This window comes from Mytilus galloprovincialis, chromosome 11 (genome assembly GCF_965363235.1).
Source record: "Mytilus galloprovincialis chromosome 11, xbMytGall1.hap1.1, whole genome shotgun sequence".
NCBI classification, from domain to species: Eukaryota; Metazoa; Mollusca; class Bivalvia; order Mytilida; family Mytilidae; genus Mytilus; species Mytilus galloprovincialis.
Genome location: NC_134848.1, coordinates 70,211,150 through 70,232,032, shown reverse-complemented (window position 1 = coordinate 70,232,032; position 20,883 = coordinate 70,211,150). Strand labels below are relative to the sequence as shown.

Genomic DNA, 20,883 nt, shown 5'->3' with positions numbered 1-20,883 from the left:
ATCCAGTGACATAGGATTTAATCATTTATTAACCTATAGCTGTACAATGTAACCTATGGCAAGGCGGTTTAGTTTTTAGGTGATTTTTTGGGGGGATGGGGGAGGGGGGGAGGAAGCACGCGCCTCCTAAAGAACATTAAATATGGTAAACGGATAATCTATTTAACAATATTTTCAAATGATGGCATGCTTTACCCCACACCCACTTTAAAAGTGTTTGATCCACACCCGGTTTATTAAACACTGCTGACATTTAGACTTTTCATGAGGCTATACTCTATGTTTGACCGTTAAAATTAGACAGCGTCTGTTTACTCTAAACAGGAATATATATCTAACATTGTTGGGTTGATGTTTAGACGAGTTATATATATATTAGATATACTGAAGCGATTTCTTTTTTTTTAAATTATATCGTCGCATGTCAATGAATTTAATCGAGAATATTTTGAAATCCCATTTAATTAATGTACGCCAAAGCAAGGGTGGATATGACCTTTATCGGCACTCCGGGATCGGGTGTTTTTAAACCCGGGATTTCGGAATTGACCCTTTCGGGGTCCAGGAATTCTTTTTTTTCGAATTTCGGAACCTCGGGATTTCGTGTTTTTAAGCCTGGCATTTCGGGATTTCGTGTTTTAAAGCTCGGGAATGCGGGATCAGGACTTCTCCACCCTCCCTCATTGACTTCTGGTTTAATGTTAAAAGTGGCATAATTCATACAAACTCTCAGACAGATTCTTGTGAAGTTAATTTCCTCAAAATCATTAATTTAAAAAAATAAAACATTTAGAACATTTTTAAAACAAATAATAAAATTAAAAAAACCTACCCTTTGCAGTTCAATTGTACGTAAGTTTGGGATTGCAGCGATCTTCCAAAATATCAGAAATCTGTACTAGAAAGTTCTGGTGTCCTTATCCAGAACATCTTTAACAGTTTTTTCGCTACCACTGTAAAGATGCATCCATCGCGGTCAAAAAATATTTTCAAACTGAATACCCGCTGCTTCTGAAGCCCGCGCGTGTTTTAAAAAGTAGGCGGAGCCTTAAGTGTAAGGTCCGAAAAGGGTTATTTTACAGATTTTTATTTAAATGATTTCGATGTAAACAAACAAAAATATATGAAATATACATTTTTTTTACAGCGAAAGATACAATAGGTTAAAACAGATATTTCATATTTTTTGGAAAGTTTTGTGGTGTTTCGTAAATTATACCATAGTTTTTGTTGAAACCCCTCGGCAACCTCACTCGACTTCGTCTCGTGAGGTTAATGCCGGGGGTTTCAACAAAAGCTATGGTATAATTTACGAAACACCACAAAACTGTCCAAAAGATATGAAATATCTATAACTTAATCAATTTAGCCGATTCACTCGAGTGATCGGTTAACTAATGATACAGAACCACCCTTGACATGAATAATTTAAACCCCTAATATCGCCGTAATTCATTTGATATCGATTTAAATGTTTGAAAGTGCATATGAGATTGTTTCTTGCTCATGGATTATAAAATCTGGGACGTTAGATTTTAATTTTATTTATTTTTTAGTTTGTATTATCTTGAGTTTGATTGGATTCGACATTTGTTTTGAGTATTGGAAATTGCTTTTCCTTTTGTTTATTGTAATTTTGTTAAGTTTGCCGACACTTCGTCTTTTAAAACTATTTTGAAGTTCTACAAAAGATTAATAACATTATAAGAGAATGCGTAGACGAAAAACTGACAACTCCTGGCTAAACACCAAATAAACAAAGAAAAATAGATGAACAAGTCTGCAGAACAATACATAGAAAACGAAATTTAAAAATTAAATTAGAAGCAGGCTCAAAGTGCACTAGTCTAAAGGCTTGCAAAAACATCCTGCCGTCCATCTAATATCAACGATGGTACTTCCAATCGGGTTTAGGACGACACTTTTCGATTGTGTATGCAGTAAAAGGAGTACTGCTAATAACATTCTCTGTCACAATTCAATCGACAATCCTCGGGTGACTCTGCCACTCTCCTTCTATCCGTACGGAATCTGCCGTGTTACGACGAGTGTGTCACAATTTATACAGTTTTCCCATCTTCTAGACTCGTGTGTGAGTTCGTTGTCTAGTGGTTTAGACCGATTGATTCAGTACTTAAGGTCCCGTGTTCGATTCTCACTCGAGGCGTCGAATTTTCAGTACATCAGTAGGGTGATTTTCACCCTCCCACACACATCTCTGGTATCCAGACCGGAGTTAAAACTAGATTGGATACTTCGGGGGCCTCGGTAGGTCAAAGTTGTTCGCTACTTGACCTGGAGATCAATCTTCCTCCACCATAATAACAGACTTTCCGGTGTCCAAGACGCTCCCTTGGGTGGCGTTGGGTAGAGATTGTTCTGGTGGTTGGATAATATTGTAAAGGACACATATCTACATTAATCCTTAAGGATTGTACATGGATCCGCTGTACCCTTGCAGTCAATCAAGGGGTGCGTCTTAACTGGCGGAATCTCGAGTACATACATACATACATATGTTTAGACTCGGGGTTCTACGAAAAGAAGTTAGATAACAATACATTTTATTGAATGAACTCTGGATATCACCTAACCAATTTGGGGATTGTCCAGAGTGAATAAATCCTTTATAATCTACAGGGAATTAAATAATACCATTGAGGGCACATGGGTTCATTAGTCAGTTTGTACTCGACGACTATACATTGTATATCAATGATACAGTTTACTAATGACAGTCACAATTGAAAAAAAAAATAACAATATTTTTTTCTTAAAAAAAAACATGTTATACTAAGAATATTTTATCAAAATTGACATACAAATCGAGTATTTGGTATATTTCAAATTATCTCAAACAGCTAGACGTTTTACTGAAATTCGTTATTAAAAAAATACATTTTATATTTTTAATGAAAAATTGTGATTTGACTGTATTCGTGTACTTTGACCTATAATTTGCTAGTTTACTTTTACAATTTTTTACTTGGTTGAAGAGTTGTCTCATTGGCACTCATGCCACATCTTCTTATATCTATAGACATATGCATTTTACATTGACTGAGCTTATCCTATACAATGTTCCTCTTTTTTTAGGAGTGCTTTTTTTAGTGTTCTAGTAATGCACTGCATTTGCCAAGGGATAACGTTTAAATCTGGCAATCCCAATTAGCAGGTGCATCTAGTTAGTGTATATATATAGGCTTTTTATCTTAATATACATATTCACTAGCTATAAAATGTATCCAACATTAAAGATGTGGAACATATTCTATCATAATCATTTGGTAACTAATGCAATTAGTGTCTCTTCCATGCCCATCTTGAACATAAAAACTAAACTAAATATAAAATAAACAATACTCCTAATGCTCAGGTTGGTTGTCATCGTGCAACACAGTTAAGATCAGTTAATAACATGCATAGGAAAATCATAGAACTACATTTATCATAAAACACTGTCAAACATACTATCCACACTCATCTGTGTCCACACTTGTATGCATATTCAACAGATAAATGGAACCCTAAAACATATACTATCGGTTTATAAATTAAATATCATGCAGTGAAAATTTTAATCAAATTACATGTACTACCAATCTAGCTTAATACCTGGTATTTTGTATTGATTATTATACATGTAATATAGATATATAAGAAAATACAAAATGTTACAGTAGTTATTCTATCAATTATAGCTACAGGCATAATGAAAGAAACGAAATTAAGAAGATTAGTTCAAACATTTTTGCTATGTTAGAAGGCGTTATAACTACATAACACTTGATCCTGTTATGGGTTTAAATCTGTTATTTAAAACAGGTATTTGATCTTATAATTCCCTTTCGGGGCCCCAAACTACCCAGACGATGTATTTAACTGTTATATTGATCGTTCGCAGTATATTGGATTTGAGGAGATTTGTTATTAATAATTTTCTAAATGTCTACATCGCCAGAAAAGTCTGACATCTCAAATATTTATTATTGATATATTCAGTGTAAGGTGGGAAACAGTAACAGGGGACCAGTTACAAGGCAATAATAAATGATGTTAATTAGTTATCTACTGATGATGATGAATTACTTCTAATGTGAAATTAATTTACAACATGTGACCTGCGTTTTTCAGGTGTTAATATCAACAGGTAAGTCAGAATTAAAAATATTTTTCATAAAATATTTCAAATTATAATAATTACTAATTGACAATCTTAAATTTGTTTGTACCATCATTGAATTTAAATTGTTATATTTCAAATTTCGGTTCAAATATTTCCATTTAAATTATATGCAATACATTTGCCAATTTGTGTTTTCTTAATTGACACATGTAGATTAACTTTAAACATTTTAGCGCTTCAATATGATATTTTAAATTTCAATTATATCAATTTTTGTTAGAGTCAGTTTGATGTTCAGTGACAGTGACGGTAAAGTTACGCTTTTCTATTTTTTGTATCAACTCAGTTACAACGTACAAGATGCCGAAATTAATCTTTAACCTTAGGCTTTCCCATTCTTTCCGAATGTATATTCACTTCAAATTATGAGACAGATCTGATTCCCATACAGAAACTTTTAAAAATATCAGAAAACTTTACCATTAACATTCAACTTTACAATCCGCAATATGGAGATGTCCTTTAATTCAATAAATAATTCTAACTTTGAAGTCTTTACTTACAATGTACATATGGAATTGACAACGAAGGTCGCTTACGACAAAGGCGATATTTCCATTTTTTATAAAATGTGAAATTCGGATTGCTGTGTAATTGAATTGGATATTCTATAGTATTGGGTCCAATTTTATAGAATATCCAATTTAATCACACAGAAATCCGAATTTCACATTTAATGTAGCTTAATCAGGTTCGGCTTTTTTTTTTTGTTCAGTGATACCATATTATCAAATTTTTGGTTGCACATTGCATGCTACTTGTGATGCACGAACTGCCTACCCTGCTGGAGATTATGAGTTCACACCTGATTTCTGATTCTTAACAATTGTTTAGAGCAGAAAATGCTTACATATCACATACGTTTTTGACCAGTGTCGCGTTATTGAATGATTGTGTACAAATATGTATGTGGGAGAAGAGTTGTTAGCCGTATCGGAATTCCCGAGTTTATTCCGCTCCTACCTTGTCGCGTTGCATGAGTTAATATTCAGGTGTAAGTGTGAAGATGCAAATGCTTACCCTATCGGAGCACCTGATTTCGCCTATTGGTATTGAGTAGATATCACATTACTCAATGTTTAGGTTCATGTATTTGAGTATTGTTTTATTTTATTTTTTAATTTGACCATTGTGCATTTTTTTATTGACTGGTATTTGATGAAAAAGTGAATGGATTAATAATGAATTGTATAACAGGGTTAAAATAGCACGACCGCAAAAATGTCTTAGGTTCTGCCTTGGCCCCATATGCGAGAATGGTACTGAGAAACTATGATAGCCTTCGGAAGGGGACGATGAATGACTGACCCGTGTTAAGAGAGATCAATATACACGTAAAAAACGCCCTTGGAAATTTAAAAAAAGAGCAGCATAAGCCCACTACAAGACAGCACTCGCATAGGAAAGTGGAAGGAGTTTAATATAAGTTGTAATAGTTTGCTTCCAAATTCACTATAAATAAATATGTTTAAACTAAATGTAGAAAAATTCAATTATGATACTGTGTCATTTTTAAACCTGTTAATTTCTATATCTGGGATACGGACTAAATTTTGTCTAGAAGGTTTGAATGTGTAGGGAGTGCATCAATCGCCACCTACAAACTACTTTGGTAGAATACTGACTTGCATTGATATCGCTAAAGATACTGTTTATGTATAACAAAACACATCTGAATGTGAGCAGGACAAAACTTGAAACTGTTTGTCCATCTGTTATGTTACAAAATAACTTGTCATCAATAACCAATAAATTTCCAATGAGTTTAGGGTTTGTAGAACTTTGAGATGTGTTTTTTTGGAGATGGGTAACTTTCTATGTAATAGACTGGTGTTTGTTTGCTGTCATCTCAATATACAATAATATTCTTCACTTTGACTATATGCACAATGCAATCTAATTAAAAACCGATCTCTCATCTCTCTCATCGCGCCCGTTTTCTGATATTTCGCGTGGGAGAACGCGAACTGTCAGAAAACGGGAGCAGTGAGAGAGATGAGAGATCGCTTTTTAATTAGATTGTGCACAATGCTATAAAACATTAAACTGTATACGTGATGCTGCTGCTCAATTTTTAATGTATTTGTTATTTTGACCTAGACGAAAATCAAAGCAACGCACTCCTACAATACAGACAAGCACGCAATGAACATTTCACTGTCCACGTGCCTTTCATTTTCAATGCCATCACATTGTTTCAATATTTCAAGAAAAGATTGTAAACTGCTCTAGATCTCTTATTAGCTTCCTCGGCCAGTTTATTATTGTTTTTTATTTGCTCGCAGTTCTCCATTGGTCATAATTCAATATTCAAATAGACTTATGTGTTTGTGAGTAAACGAAAAAGGTAACATGGCATATGATTCATCTACAAAAGAACAAATTATTTCACAGATCATTATTAAAGTATTTTCAAATGTCTGCATATCGTCTTTTAGTTTGATACGAAAAAATATTTATACAGGTAAGCAATGTGTGTCAACAACCATAAGAGCAATTGTTATCCCAAAATCTCGTGCAATACGACATTTCTTTACACTCAATAGTTATAATTTGAATATTTAAAAGGCTCGGCAAGACTCGCGTTTTATATTTTTAACTTTAAATGTCTCCAGTGGAAATATATCATATTACAAACGATGCAGTGGAAGAATCTATATGTATACAAAGGTTAAAAAATCGGAATCCACGATTTGTTGTGGTGGAATCTATTATACAAAAATATATATCTTATTAGACAGTTAACAAAGAACGACTATAAATGACCACATCATTAACTGTACATTAAGTGATGTCTGGTATCCAATTACATACTAGGTAATTAGTTCGTTACATTCACTAGTCTGTAATTAGCAAACGCAGTTATATAAAAGAAGAATCTCTGTTGTCTGTTGAAATATTTTAAAGTCGATAATCTACGCTGTGTTGACGTACGTAATAGGTAATGTCAACGCGTGAGAACTGGGTATATAAGTTAGTTTCCGGTGAATTACATGAAGCTCGAGTTATTTTGGGAAATGCTTTGGATAAATTTAGTTTTTTGCGGCACAAAATTGCAATATGTCGATCACACCCAATTTCATTTAATAAGCTTATCAATATTGGCTGGGGACATATTTTTTGTTTTAAAAAAATCGTTGAACACAATAACGTTTTTAATTTGCAAAGCAAATCCCTATACCTAACCTGAAACCATCGGAAGAAAACAAATCCAACTAAACTACACATGTAAACCGTACCACGACAGTACATTTCCTGGCATATTTAATTGCAGAGAAATCTTTGATTTAGAGAAACCGAACTTAATGACTTCTTTGTGAGGTTTTGTTCAGTGGTTCTGTGTTCTCTTGTAACGTTTAAAATAGTACAGGCAATAACAAGGGACATTTAAAAGTCGAAAAGAAACCCAACAACGCTTGGTCAAAATCGGCTTAAAAGACAACCAAGCCCTTAAAATATTAGAACATAGAAAAGTAAGGACCGAACAATACGAACCCTTCTAAAACTCTAAGGTGATCCCAAAAGGGTAAGTCTGTTAATAGTTACCTTGGTATTTGCTCCTGTATGTACTTCCCTCATCTTCTTGCATTTCATAAAATGCAATATATATATTTTTTTCTTAAAAATCACCTATTAAGGTTTTTATTTTTTTTGGTTAATCAAATTCGACATGAAGGAATTTTTAACCAAATACAAAAGTCTATATGAATGGTTGAGTTCACTTTAGGAAAGCGAATGAGTTGTGAAAATTGAAATGAAAGACAACCAGCTCCCCAGGCTTCCTCGCAAAACGAGTGTCGGGATATACATTGTACATGTATCAACAACTGTAAACGAATCGTTAACAAATTTATGTTACCATCGCTGTTAATAGTACATTTTGTGTAGCTCTTTCCTTCAGAAGTGTTAGAAATCTATTATTGAAAACAAATTAAAAGCCCCAAATTTCAAATATGTGTGGTCGATTTCTAATGTATGTAAACGATTTTTCCCTCTTAACATAATTAAAAATAACATATTTTCGGATCAATTTATTACATAAGTACTTGATCCTCTACACTTATGGTAATTGCAACTGATGAAGACATTCAAAACCTTATGAGAGGACAAAGATGATTCGACTCTATATTATACAATGTGTCTTTGATTATTTCTTATTTTTTCAATAGATTAATAGATCAACCCATCGGAAAATCCAATGTTGAGACTGAACAATTATGCTTCTTGAGTCTTCATATATAAGAATTCTCTGGAAAAAAAGAGAGTTGTTTAGTCAAGATTCGTGACAGTTTGTTAATAATGATACAGTCATTTTTAAGGGGGGCGTCTATGTTTCCTTTCGAATGCATTGATCGTCGAAAAAAGAGCGTTCGTACCGCACCCCCCCCCCCCCCCCCCCTAGATTTTTGGACAATGTCTCAGATTCGAAAGTGTATAACAATCATCTATAATTTAATTTTGGATGTAACGCGTCTTCTGATTGGCTGACGTTATTTTGTTATGAGCCGATAGACATAATTTAGTCATGTGACCGTGACGTCATCAACGTTTTTTCATGGTTTTCTAAGGTTTAAAATGGAATTTAGAATTAAATTATAAGAAATAACTGTAATATTTTTTCTGTCTATTCGAAATAACATAAAAAAAAATGTGGTGCACACTGTTAAATAACCCGCTACGCGCGTTATTCAGTGTACACCAAATTTTTTATGTTATTTCTTCATAGACAGAAAAAAATATTACAGTCTGGCATTCCTTAAATTTTTTAACAACGGGTAGACATTTTGTAATGAATAGTTCTAGAATAAAATGCATGCAGCTAATGGAATTCAACATCCAGTAACTATAGCACTATTGATACAATATTGATTGGGTCTTGGCAATTCAATTCAGTAGCAAATATTTCATTGATGTTTAAGATGAGAAAATATTAATAAACAAATATAAGAAATAACTGGTTGTTGTTATAATAGTTATCAAAGGTACCAGGATTATATTTTGATACGCGCGTTTCGTCTACATAGGACTCATCAGTGACGCTCAGGTCAAAATATTAGTGTCGGCTGTGATGAAAGAATGGAGATTTGGACTATCACAGGAAATATGGATATATTGGATAAGGACACACTTTTTGCCACCCATGGACCTCCCAAAGAGTTATTGCAAGGGTTTTTAATGTGAATAAAGCATGTTGATTTATCTACATGAGACGTCGACTGGGGTGTCCCCTCTTTGACCGGACCGCAGAATAGAAGGGATACTTTGGCTGGTTTAACTGCAGGTTGGGTAGTCAGACCAAACGGTACAATATTCTGTCTATTTCCAAGTCACCCTTACTAGATAGATAGATAGTTTATTCTCATAAAACCAAGCAAGTACAAAGGTTACAGAGAAGTTAAAAAAAATAATATACATAATAACAAAAATAAAAATGCATTATAAATGCATAAAATTTCGGATGAGATAACATATAAAAGAATATATATATATATACTTATACAGTCAAATGTGAAAGCTAAAATTGTATAAAGAAATACTTTTTGTCGAGCCTACAACTTTTGTTGCAGAAAGCTCGACATAGAGATAGTGATACGGCGGCGGCGGCGGCGGCGGTGTTAGCTCACTTCTTAAAAGCTATATATTTTAGAAGGTGGAAGACCTGGATGCTTCATATTTTGTATATAGATGCCTCATGTTACGAAGTTTCCGTCAGTCACATGTCCATTGTCCCTGACCTCATTTTAATGGTTCAGTGACCACTTGAAAAAAAAGTTCAGATTTTTTGCAATGTTAAATTCTCTCTTACCGTAAGTAATAGGATAACTATATTTAGTATGTGCGTACTTTGCAAGGTCCTCATGCCCGTCAGACAGTTTTCACTTGACCTCAACCTCATTTCATGGATCAGTGAACAAGGTTAAGTTTTGGTGGTCAAGTCCACATCTCAGATACTATAAGCAATAGGTCTAGTATATTCGGTGTATGGAAGGACTTTAAGGTGTACATGTCCAACTGGCAGGTGTCATCTGACCTTGACCTCATTTTCATGGTTCAGTGGTTATAGTTAAGTTTTTGTGTTTTGGTCTGTTTTTCTCATACTTTATGCAATAGGTCTACTATATTTGTTGTATGGAATGATTGTAAGGTGTACATTTCTAGCGGACAGGTGTCATCTGACCTTGACCTCATTTTCATGGTTCAGTGGTTATAGTTAAGTTTTTGTGTTTTGGTCTGTTTTTCTCATACTTTATGCAATAGGTTTACTATATTTGTTGTATGGAATGATTGTAAGGTGTACATGTCTAGCGGGCAGATGTCATCTGACCTTGACCTCATTTTCATGGTTCAGTGGTCAAAGTTAATGTTGTGTCTGAGAATTAGTTAATTTGGAATAAATCTTCTGCTTTCATCTTGTAAAGATGGGCAAACAAAAATATAGTGTTATTCGTCTTCGATATACGAAAAGCTAAACTTATTAGGTCCACATAAATGTTTATAATTAGAAATCTCTAAACAGTTTTTTGTCCATCAAGTTTTTATAGTTGCCCTACCTGTCACTTTACAATTTAAAATGAACAATACAAATTAATATATGAACGTGTTATTTGTATTGCAATGCTAATTATTTTAATACGAAATTGCTCCGAACGTGTTAGACTAGCAGATCTATGAAGATTGATTATATATAGATCATGATATTCAGCGTTATTGAGAATAATTTAAAAGCTTTACATGTAATACATTATCAAAGATTTTTTTACATGTGATTCGGTATATTTTTTATTGCAAGACGTTTGTCGTTAATGTTTTACAGTTTTACATGGATGCTCTGTTGGTTTTATGACCAACGTGTTAGAAGTTAAAGCTGCATTTGTAGATTGTAATTTTAGATATTGTATATCGATCTCCATGTAAAACTTAAAATATTAATCTGTCATAAAACAGAATATAAGTCACAGAACGCTAATGTGTCAAGCATCACAAATCAAAGAATGTGAAAAAATGGGTCACACGGACAAAGGCATAAAATATCATGCGTGTAAACATGGCACTTTGAACCAGTTATGTGTTCTTTCTTTTAGGATATTTTCCACTCTAATGTTCATCATTTTGTATGTTTTGGACTTCAATTATTTGATAAGTTTAAGAAAATGTCTTCTCTTTGACTTCACAATCTGGCTGTAAGTCCTTTGCTGAAGAGAGGTGTCCGTTTTGCTCCTTGGGACGTATAAATACAAAGCCACCTGCGGTCGGAATGAGTACGTTAAATGTGATGTCTCGTGCAAAGAAAGCTTGAATCTTTACATCCTATCATCTTCATAAATTGGCCGTTCTGTATCGTATAACTCACACTATTTTGGCCGTTCTGTATCGTATAACTCACACTATTTTAGCCGTTCTGTATCGTATAACTTACACATTTTGGCCGTTCTGTATCGTATAACTCACACTATTTTACAGTAACATTGGCCACTGATTTGTTCAACAATTTGGTAAATAACCATAGCTCTATGAGCCTTAAATATGTAATACGACATGATTAGATCGAAATATGCGAATCCATGACCTTGTGTTGGTTTGCATTTTTAACAAACCCTTTCTACATAAGTATCCTGACTTGGAACAGGCGCAACAATGTGAGATTTCAACATCCACCCCTACCCCCAACCGCCTAAAGCTCTAGCCAATGTAGAATGAAATAAATACATGGCAAAGGCACAGCTAAATGATACGATTAGATCAGATAGAGATATTGTATATATATCTTTATTCTGACAAACCTTCGTCTATACAATGGTATACAGAAGTTACATGTAACAAATAGCACAATTATAAATTACAGAAAACATAATATGTACACTATTTACAAATATAAGTTGAATTTAGCCAGGAGAACACACACATGAATTAATATGCCTTATAAATGTACATAGCTTTTTTAAATATGATTGTTTTGCCATATTCATTACTTCCTTAAATTTGATTATATTTGGATAATCAATATACTTTTTAGCGATATACTTTTGTCTTTCTATAGACATAAATTTACACTTCATTACATAGTGGAATTCATCTCCAAGATCTTTTAAGTCACATAGTTCGCATATTCTTTTATCTCTCTGAATTTTTTTCCATCTTCCACTTTCTATAGGTAATCTGTGGTTAATGAGTCTAAATTGACATAAAGTATAAATATCTCGGGGTTCCAAAATGTCTAAATACTTTTCGAATCCGAAAAGTTCCTTAAAAAGGCGATAATTTAATGTTTTCGAGTTCGTTTGAATATCTGAATACCATGTTTGTTTAAATTGATCTTGCAGAGATGTTCTTACAATATTCGAATTCATGACCTTGTGTTGAGTTTTTTTTAACAAATCTTTATTACATAAAGATAAACCTACACATTCTGTTTAAAGTAATAACAGTTTAATGACCACTTTACTATTATTTGTTTTTGATTTGTCGACAAAAAACCGATCCTTAGATGGAATGGAATATTTATGTCTTACGGCGGATTAATTTGATTATAGTTCGTTTTTAATTTGACGTCACGCATTTTAAACTGTCTGATCTACACGCAATCGGATGGAAAATCCAAGGCCGCTTACGTTCATTCAGTACTAACTTATATCCTTAAGCTTATCATATAGCCTTCAACTACATGAACTATGTGCAAACACTGTGTCACAAATCTTAAGTAGACTCCAGAAGGCAAATGACTGAACAATCAAGGAGGGGGAGGACAGGGGGTACCCTTCTTCCTTCTCCCACCCTCTTCTCCTTTCTCCTACCCCCTTTCTCCTTTCTCCCATTAGAATAAAACATCTCCTTTTGAAGGAGAGATTTTTATTTTTTCTCCTTTCTCCCAGCCTTTCTCTCCTTTCTCCTATCCCCTTTCTCCTTTCTCCTACCCCCTTTCTCCCTGTCTCCCTTACCCCTGTCCTCCCCCTCATCAAGAAAGAAAACCAGCAGCGTATACTCCTAAATTTATCATACGGTCTTCAAATATTTGCAAAAAAATGTTCTGTAAGTTGAAATAGGCTCCGGAAAACAGAAAACGAGCATTATGTTTTAACATTCCATTAGAAACAAAAGAATGTCAGAAAACAACAACAGGCTTATGTCTTAACCCAGTTGTATTCAGACTGAGGTTAAGTATAAGTATGCTCCTTTTTGAAAAAAAACAATTATATATACGGTGGTGAACCCTGTTAAATCCTAGGTAAAATTAAAATGTTTGTAAAACAAAATATTTCGAAATGCCAATGTGTTTCATTCACCAGACATTAACTGACTAAGACCGTTCGTTAATTTTTGTTTTCAATGCTCTTTATCTTCGTGTTCGAACTTCCCTTCCTACTGTTTAGATTCAAACGCTTAGACGAAAGGCGCGTCTGACATGCCTAGTTATAAGCCTTGTATTATCAAATTGGTACTATTTACTGTGCAGATTTCATTTTGTATATCGATATAAGATGTGGTATGAGTGCAATGAGATAACTTTCCATTCAAGTCACAATTTGTAAAAGTAAACTATTATAGGTTAAAGTACGACTTTCAAAATGGAGCCTTGGCTCACACCGAACAGCAGGCTATAAAGGGCCCAAAATTACTAGTGTTAAACCATTCAAGCATGAAACCCAAATCTCTATAATCTATATAAAAAAGAGAAACGAGAATCACTTGTATGAACCACATCAACAAACGACAACCACTGAACATCCGGTTCCTGGTTCCTTTTAAATTATAGTTGTAGAAGACATCGTCTAGACAGATAAAAAGGGGCAGTGAGCTTGCGCGTAGGTCTTAGTTAACTTCCCTAAATGACGACCCTTTGTATACTAACTCAGGCTGCGTATTGTTTGATGTTGTCTCTTTTAGCGGCGTTGGGATTTTGATCTCATCTGTTGTTCCGTCTAGTAGTTTTGTTTCGTGACATATTAAAAGATATTTACCACATTTGCTTTAGGACATAACTTTGTGTTATCAGATTTTCTTCAAATCGTAAAATTATAATTTGTGGGCTTTCAATATTAGAATTTAGCCGAATGGCAGGACTTAAATACCGATTTTTTACTAATTTTTGATGGTCAATTAACACAGTTTTAGTGAGAACTGTGGCAAGCCTTGAATGGTTCGCTGAACACGTTTGATGTTTGATTTATCAAAGAAACAAACTGCTAGTCTTACTGCACGAAATCAATCAGGGATGACACATACCAGAGTTTTACCAGGGTTTTCTCAGGTTTCTAATTATTGCCACGTTTTTTTCCCATTAAATGATTTCAATACTAATTATATGATGTTGGGTATATAAACATATACGGATAAAAGCACTAGACAAAAGAATGCTGCTTTTAAAACTCTTTTTTGTGTATTTAATTTTTAATATATATGTTTTGCAAGGAACCAACGCGGCCGTAAATTCTGGATCCACAATTGATCTTATTCGTTAATGCTAATGTTAATTGAGTTCATACGTTCTGTTCACAAATACTGTTCCCCCCCCCCCTTGGTTAGACAAATTATCATAATAATATATTATATTCCGAAGAGTTGTGTTTACAATTACCAAAGTATTTCCTTTGTTGGACATACAAATCATACATATAGTCCAGCAGGTAAGTGCAATATTTGGGACAATTGATCACTTTATGGTAAAGGCATTACACTTTACACAGTGTTAGTTATGATGCTTATAAACGTTTTTGGATATGGAGCCATGAAAAAAAATCCACAATGGCCACCAATTTCATTATGGCCGCCAACAGTAATGACGCAGAGTCCAAAAAAATGGTTTAATTGATCATTTGAAAATAATAATAACTGTAGATCTATTCCGAATGGACATACACATCATAATAACTGTAGATTCTATTCCGAATGGACATACACATCATAATAACTGTAGATTCTATTCCGAAGAGATTCAAATGTTTTCCTTGGTTCGATAAACAAATCATAACAACTGTAGATACTATTCCAAAGAGATTCCCTTCAAATTGATACAATCGCTGTCATTAATACTGTAATGCATTCTAGATGATTAATGTTTTCAACTGTGTCTTTGTCTCTTGTTCAAACATTTTGTAAAATTGAATATATCATGGATCAGTTATCATTGACGGAATTGTAGCAAAATGTGTTTAATGTTTAATGTTAAGATGCATAATTTATGAACTTTACATAACGTTAACTCGAACTATCCTTTGTTTTGCATTAAATGTGAGCAATTTCTAATTAGCAAATACCCATGAGGAATAAAACAGTAGAAAGGATTGTTATGAATTAGTTATAGGTAGAAAACAACCAGAAGCAAATAAATGTACCTTTCAACTATATGGTATACGCACTTTTAAATTTCATGAAATTTCAATAATTTAAAAATAAGCATTTTTTTTAGTTTCATTGAATTGAACAATTTCAAGAATCTGCATTTAAACACTTTTATGTCTATCATTTGAAATAAAGACGAATAGTCTTAGATCAGCAAATTTGCTGTCAACAATTGTGTTCGACTTCTGCAGGATTCGAACTCCTGCTTCTGTTGTATATGTCAACACCGCCTGTTCTGTGATCGGTTGTTATGTGTTCTGTGATCGGTTGTTATGTGTTCTGTGATCGGTTGTTATGTGTTCTGTGATCGGTTGTTAGGTGTTCTGACCACACGACAAACTACGCTTTTTGTTTTAAATATTATAACTTCCATTAGGCCCTCGTCGGCTTTACCTAGAGGGTTAATACAGTGCATGTAATCAACAGTAACATTAGAGACCCCCATATACATTCAATTAAAACCCATTATCATAATTTTAACCAGATTGACTCAAATTCTGAACTTCAAACTATTTAAGATCCCAGTAAAGATATATTGTCTAGTGTTGTAGGCTTTATAAAGCAACCCTTTGAAATGCAAAAATAAGATCCACAGTGGTCAATTGTCGAGTATATACTTATATGATCTTATATTTTGAATATTAACTCGACCTGTTTAACTCTTTTTCATGTATTATATGTTTGATGTGTATACTATGTTTGCATTTTAATCCGTGAGGCTATTACTTTTTTGCAATGAAATAATTAAAAAACTGAATATGTACATGTATATATAGCGCGTCCTATACAAAGTGTGTATTGCTTGTTTTTACATTGTATATTACATGTACTAATAATCCGATTAAATATCAACAATAACTATTGTTGTCAGATTAAAGAGAAATACAAATCATTGAATAAGTTTAAGTCATCTTGTTAAAACCGTAATAGTCGTTAATCTTTAAAACAGAAATGCAGGAACGTCATTATGTAGAAACAATTTGGGACGTAGTGTCAAGACTTTTGAGGCTCTGAATGGGGTTACGTAATAGAGGAGATTGGGCAACAAGTGCAAAATAAAGGGGGGAAAATAAAAGAAGAAAACAATTGGGTGCTTAAATATGACGAATAGAGAATAACAGGCAGAATTTATAAAGAAAAGAGAAAATGGCTTAAAGAATTAAAGAATACAGATGCGCGACATATAATCAACGACAGGAGCAAGTACGGAAAACTTAAATCTTAATCAAAATACGGAATTACAGCTTTTCATAGGTTTAAAACTATTTTATTTTCTTCTTTAGTAGCAAAACCTTCTAAACTTTAGGATACTGTTATCTCATGTATTTAAGGAATATAACACTTTCTTAACATGTTTTTATAAAAATTATCATTTTCAAACTTTTAGTTATCTTCTGATTAGCTGTCCATGTATCAATTTGTTTATTCAATATTTCTCAGAAATTTACAGTGAAATACTACCTTACACATGCATTATGTTATTACAAAGAAACTTGAATTATGTTTAATATTAATACATGTGCGTGGGTACATGTACGTTTCTCCCATCAGGAGCCTCGAGATCTTCATTAACTGTAATTCAAATTTGCATTCCTAAACGGTATCGTTTTTAAAAAAAAATATGGTTTATGACTTTTTGATAGCCTGTACACGCTATTGGGTTAGTGGATATTTGTCTCATTGGTAATCTTCATTTTTTAGTTACTTTTCATTGTATACACATCAGACGGTTGCGTTTCAACACATCTGTTCATAGAACTACACGTATAGAAACATTATCTCTTGTTGGAGAACATGTGTTGACTTCTAGATGTTGTTTGATTTCTAATTCTTGTATTTTTGGATTGCTGTCCAATTGTCCTATAAATTAACACAGATTATCACATCTCTTCTATGATTTCTATATTTAAACTATTCAATTTATATTTCAGATAATGTGAATGATGGGGGAATCAGAAAATGAGAAATTCATAAAGAATTTAAAGACACTTATAAAAAGACGAGACACTGAAAAAATAAAAACTTTAATCAATAACCCGAAATTTGAGGTTAATGTACGTGACGTCACGCAGGATTTACAGACGCCCATGATGAAATTGTGCTATAGTGAAATACCGGACTCAAGTTTAATGGCTATTATGGATTTACTCTTGGAACGCTATGCAGACCTTAATCTACAGGATTCTTCCGGGAAAACTGCAATGATGCACGCATGCTTGGCACGGAGAACGACAATAGCAGACTATATCATTAGTGATCCCACATCGAGGCTGGAAATGTTTGACTTTGATGGAAATTCCGTTTTGTCGCATGCAGTTAAAAGCATTGACTATATTATAACTAAACGGATATTAGAACATCCAGCTGGTATTAGTTTACTAGAAATATATAATAGTAATGGTAAGTCCACGGTATCTTGTGTAGAAAAAAGGTTAATGCGTGAGTTTAAGAATTTAATGCATCCTGGGTAATATTTACAAAAGTGTACAACAAAACATCCTAATTGGTTAAAAATGTCATAAACATTGGCAATTTAACCAATGAAATGACGTTATTTTTTATTTTGGGGTACGAACAATGAAATTACCTATGATGCTTTAGATTCTGAAATTGCCAAATCAGGGTAGTGCTCATAGATATGTTCCTCTTTTATTAAAATTGAAACTGACAATAGGGAATATGTCAAAGAGACAACAACCCGACCAAAAAGCAGAAAACAGCCGAAGGACACCAATGGATCTTCAACACAGATCTTCAAATCCCCCCACCCGAAGGAGTGTTTCAGCTGGCCCCTAAACATGGTTAAAAAGATTCGTAACTCTCGGCCTATTCCCGGAAAATATTTTCCATCTTCATTAGTTTCGATAAAAGCATGTGTACAGTATGTTAAATGAACAATTATTAGGATACAAGAACACGAAACAACACGTTACTAATGGTACCTAGTCTAAAAAAGTGTTTAAAAAGAAATAGCCGTCCAATTTCCATAGAGAATACGCTCACGGTTCTTTAAAAAAAAGTTGTATTAAGTATTATAAATTTTCAATCAAAGTTACGAATAACATTTTACACACACACACAAACAAGAAACAACACGAATTTCTATAAATCAACTGCTATCAAATTTATGTACTTCGTATGATTCTGAATGTACACATCATTTTTCAGACAATGATAATAGAGGATTGTTATCCAACGTTTTAACTTTTTGTGTCGTAGCGGCAGTTTGTCTCAAACGGAGCCATAGCCGTGACGTCATTGATGGTGGTAGACAAAACACACACTTTTTGGTTATCGTTGTATCATTAAAGGAAACAAACGAAAATTATCGATTAGAGAAATCAAAATTATCCTTCAGAAATAAAGAAAAAAATATTATGATTTCTTGAATGTAAGCTCATAACCTTATCGTATGGTACCAAAACAAATGTCATATACTGACGGCTTAATCAATGATTAAATGAATGTTCATTGGTTGTTAGTATTGAACGTTATTTTCAGCACTCTTGACTTATTCAGCACTCGAGACTAAAATGAATGATATTGAACGTCATTTTCAGCACTCTTGACTAAAATAAATGATGATTGGTTGTTGGTATTGAACGGCATTTGCAGCATTCATGACTAAACTGAATGCTGATTGGTTGTTCGTTGTGAACGTCATTTTCAGCACTCTTGACTAAACTGAATGCTGATTGGTTGCTGGTATTGAACTTCATTTTAACACTGTTAAATTTATCATGGCTGTTAGTTTATATAAGTTGCGGAAGCCGGAATGCTCATAGAGAAACACTGAATTTTGGACAGGGTAACTGGAAATCCTAATCAAAATTAGGATTGGAATTGAATGCATTTGCAAAGTACGTGTTACGATCTCACAGCCTTGGTGTTGACAAGCTATGGGTGCTGTGGATGAACTACTAGTATCAATTGACCACTGCGACATCCCGAGTGATTTGGAAATATAATGTCCATCTCCTTTGAATTCTTGACTGAAACTTGCTGGTTTTTTTTTTAACTCATCAGTTCAATAATTCATGTATGTGTAGCGACAGATAGGTTGAACATAAAACAAAATAAACAAATACATTTCCACTTTGTCAAGTTAAATAATAATTATTTCATGCATTACTGGTACTTATTTTCAAGCTTGTTTTTATATTTCAGGACAAAAACCATTACATATGGCAATAAAGTGTGGGAATAAAAAAATAATCAAAATAATAGAGCAGTTTGAAGCAAATATACCAAAAGCAAAAATGAAAGAAAAACAAATGAAACTAGGACATGATCCGGTTCCTTCGATTTATTCACCCAGAACAGAGAGGAAACTTTTACTAAAACGAGGACCAGTTGATTCGTCTCTTGCTCTTCAATTGGAAACGTCATCCAAGAACGATAACTCCGACCACGTTTTGACATTATCGTCTGTAAAACTAAACCGTAGCAAAAAGTGTGCAAATACTATTTTGTCACCAGATCTTATCTTACCCTCAATATCCGAAAAGACTGATAAAAGTCGAACATGGAATATGGAATCTCCTCTAACAAGAAGAAAGGCAAGACGAAATTCAGTATCACTTCCGGACTTGCGCGATTCACCTCTTGTCCAGTCAGGGGAGAATACTCCTTCTATGTTAGATTTAACAAATGGACCTGACGTTTACGACGACGATGATGACACTTTTATAAATACTGATCGTTCGCCTAGGAAAACGACCGAGAATATTCAAAACATTCGGAAATGTATCTCAGAAAATCAATTGTCTTTTCCAAGTATTATTAACAAAAACACAAGTAAGAATTCTCAAGTGAAACGAACTCTGACAGAATCAAGTATTTACAGCAATAGCGATGATGCTCTATCAAGAACAATGCAGAGATTACTGTAATCGGTTCTATTTTTATCATTTTTGTAGTATAACTTCTTAATACGTAAACAAAACAAAACAATTTTTATCGCTGTGCTATATACTTTTTGAGGTATATCACCAAGACTTTTAACCGAACATGCCCCAGTTGCTGTTAAACCATATACAATACAGATATAATCTCAAAGTATTACATTCTGATTTCTTTGTATTTATTCATCTATATACATGTAACATGTAACTCATACTACACTGATAGTTGGTTTGCATACACAAAATTAGAGTTGTTTTGTTGTAATTTAAATGTTTGTCTCTAAGATTTGTTATATTGTTGTTTTATTATTGAAACTAAATATTTTGCAAACAACTCATGTTTTTCTTTATCTATTCCAATATCTATAGATTTAGATGCATTGGCAATGCCGAGCAGTATTCCGTATTTAGTACATGCAGTAAATTGTTAAATCCTGATATCGATTTTCTGAAGCT

At 33.4% G+C, this 20,883-nt stretch overlaps 1 protein-coding gene across 1 annotated transcript; it reads left to right on the top strand.

Annotated features, from left to right (window-relative positions):
* Positions 1-3,884: 3,884 nt before the first annotated feature.
* On the top strand, positions 3,885-20,761 carry LOC143052720 (uncharacterized). The gene is made up of 3 exons (XM_076225819.1): positions 3,885-4,150; positions 17,455-17,923; positions 19,691-20,761. Exons 2-3 carry the CDS (start codon positions 17,464-17,466, stop codon positions 20,413-20,415), a joined length of 1,185 nt encoding a protein of 394 aa, XP_076081934.1. The 5' UTR covers positions 3,885-4,150; positions 17,455-17,463; the 3' UTR covers positions 20,416-20,761.
* Positions 20,762-20,883: the final 122 nt, after the last annotated feature.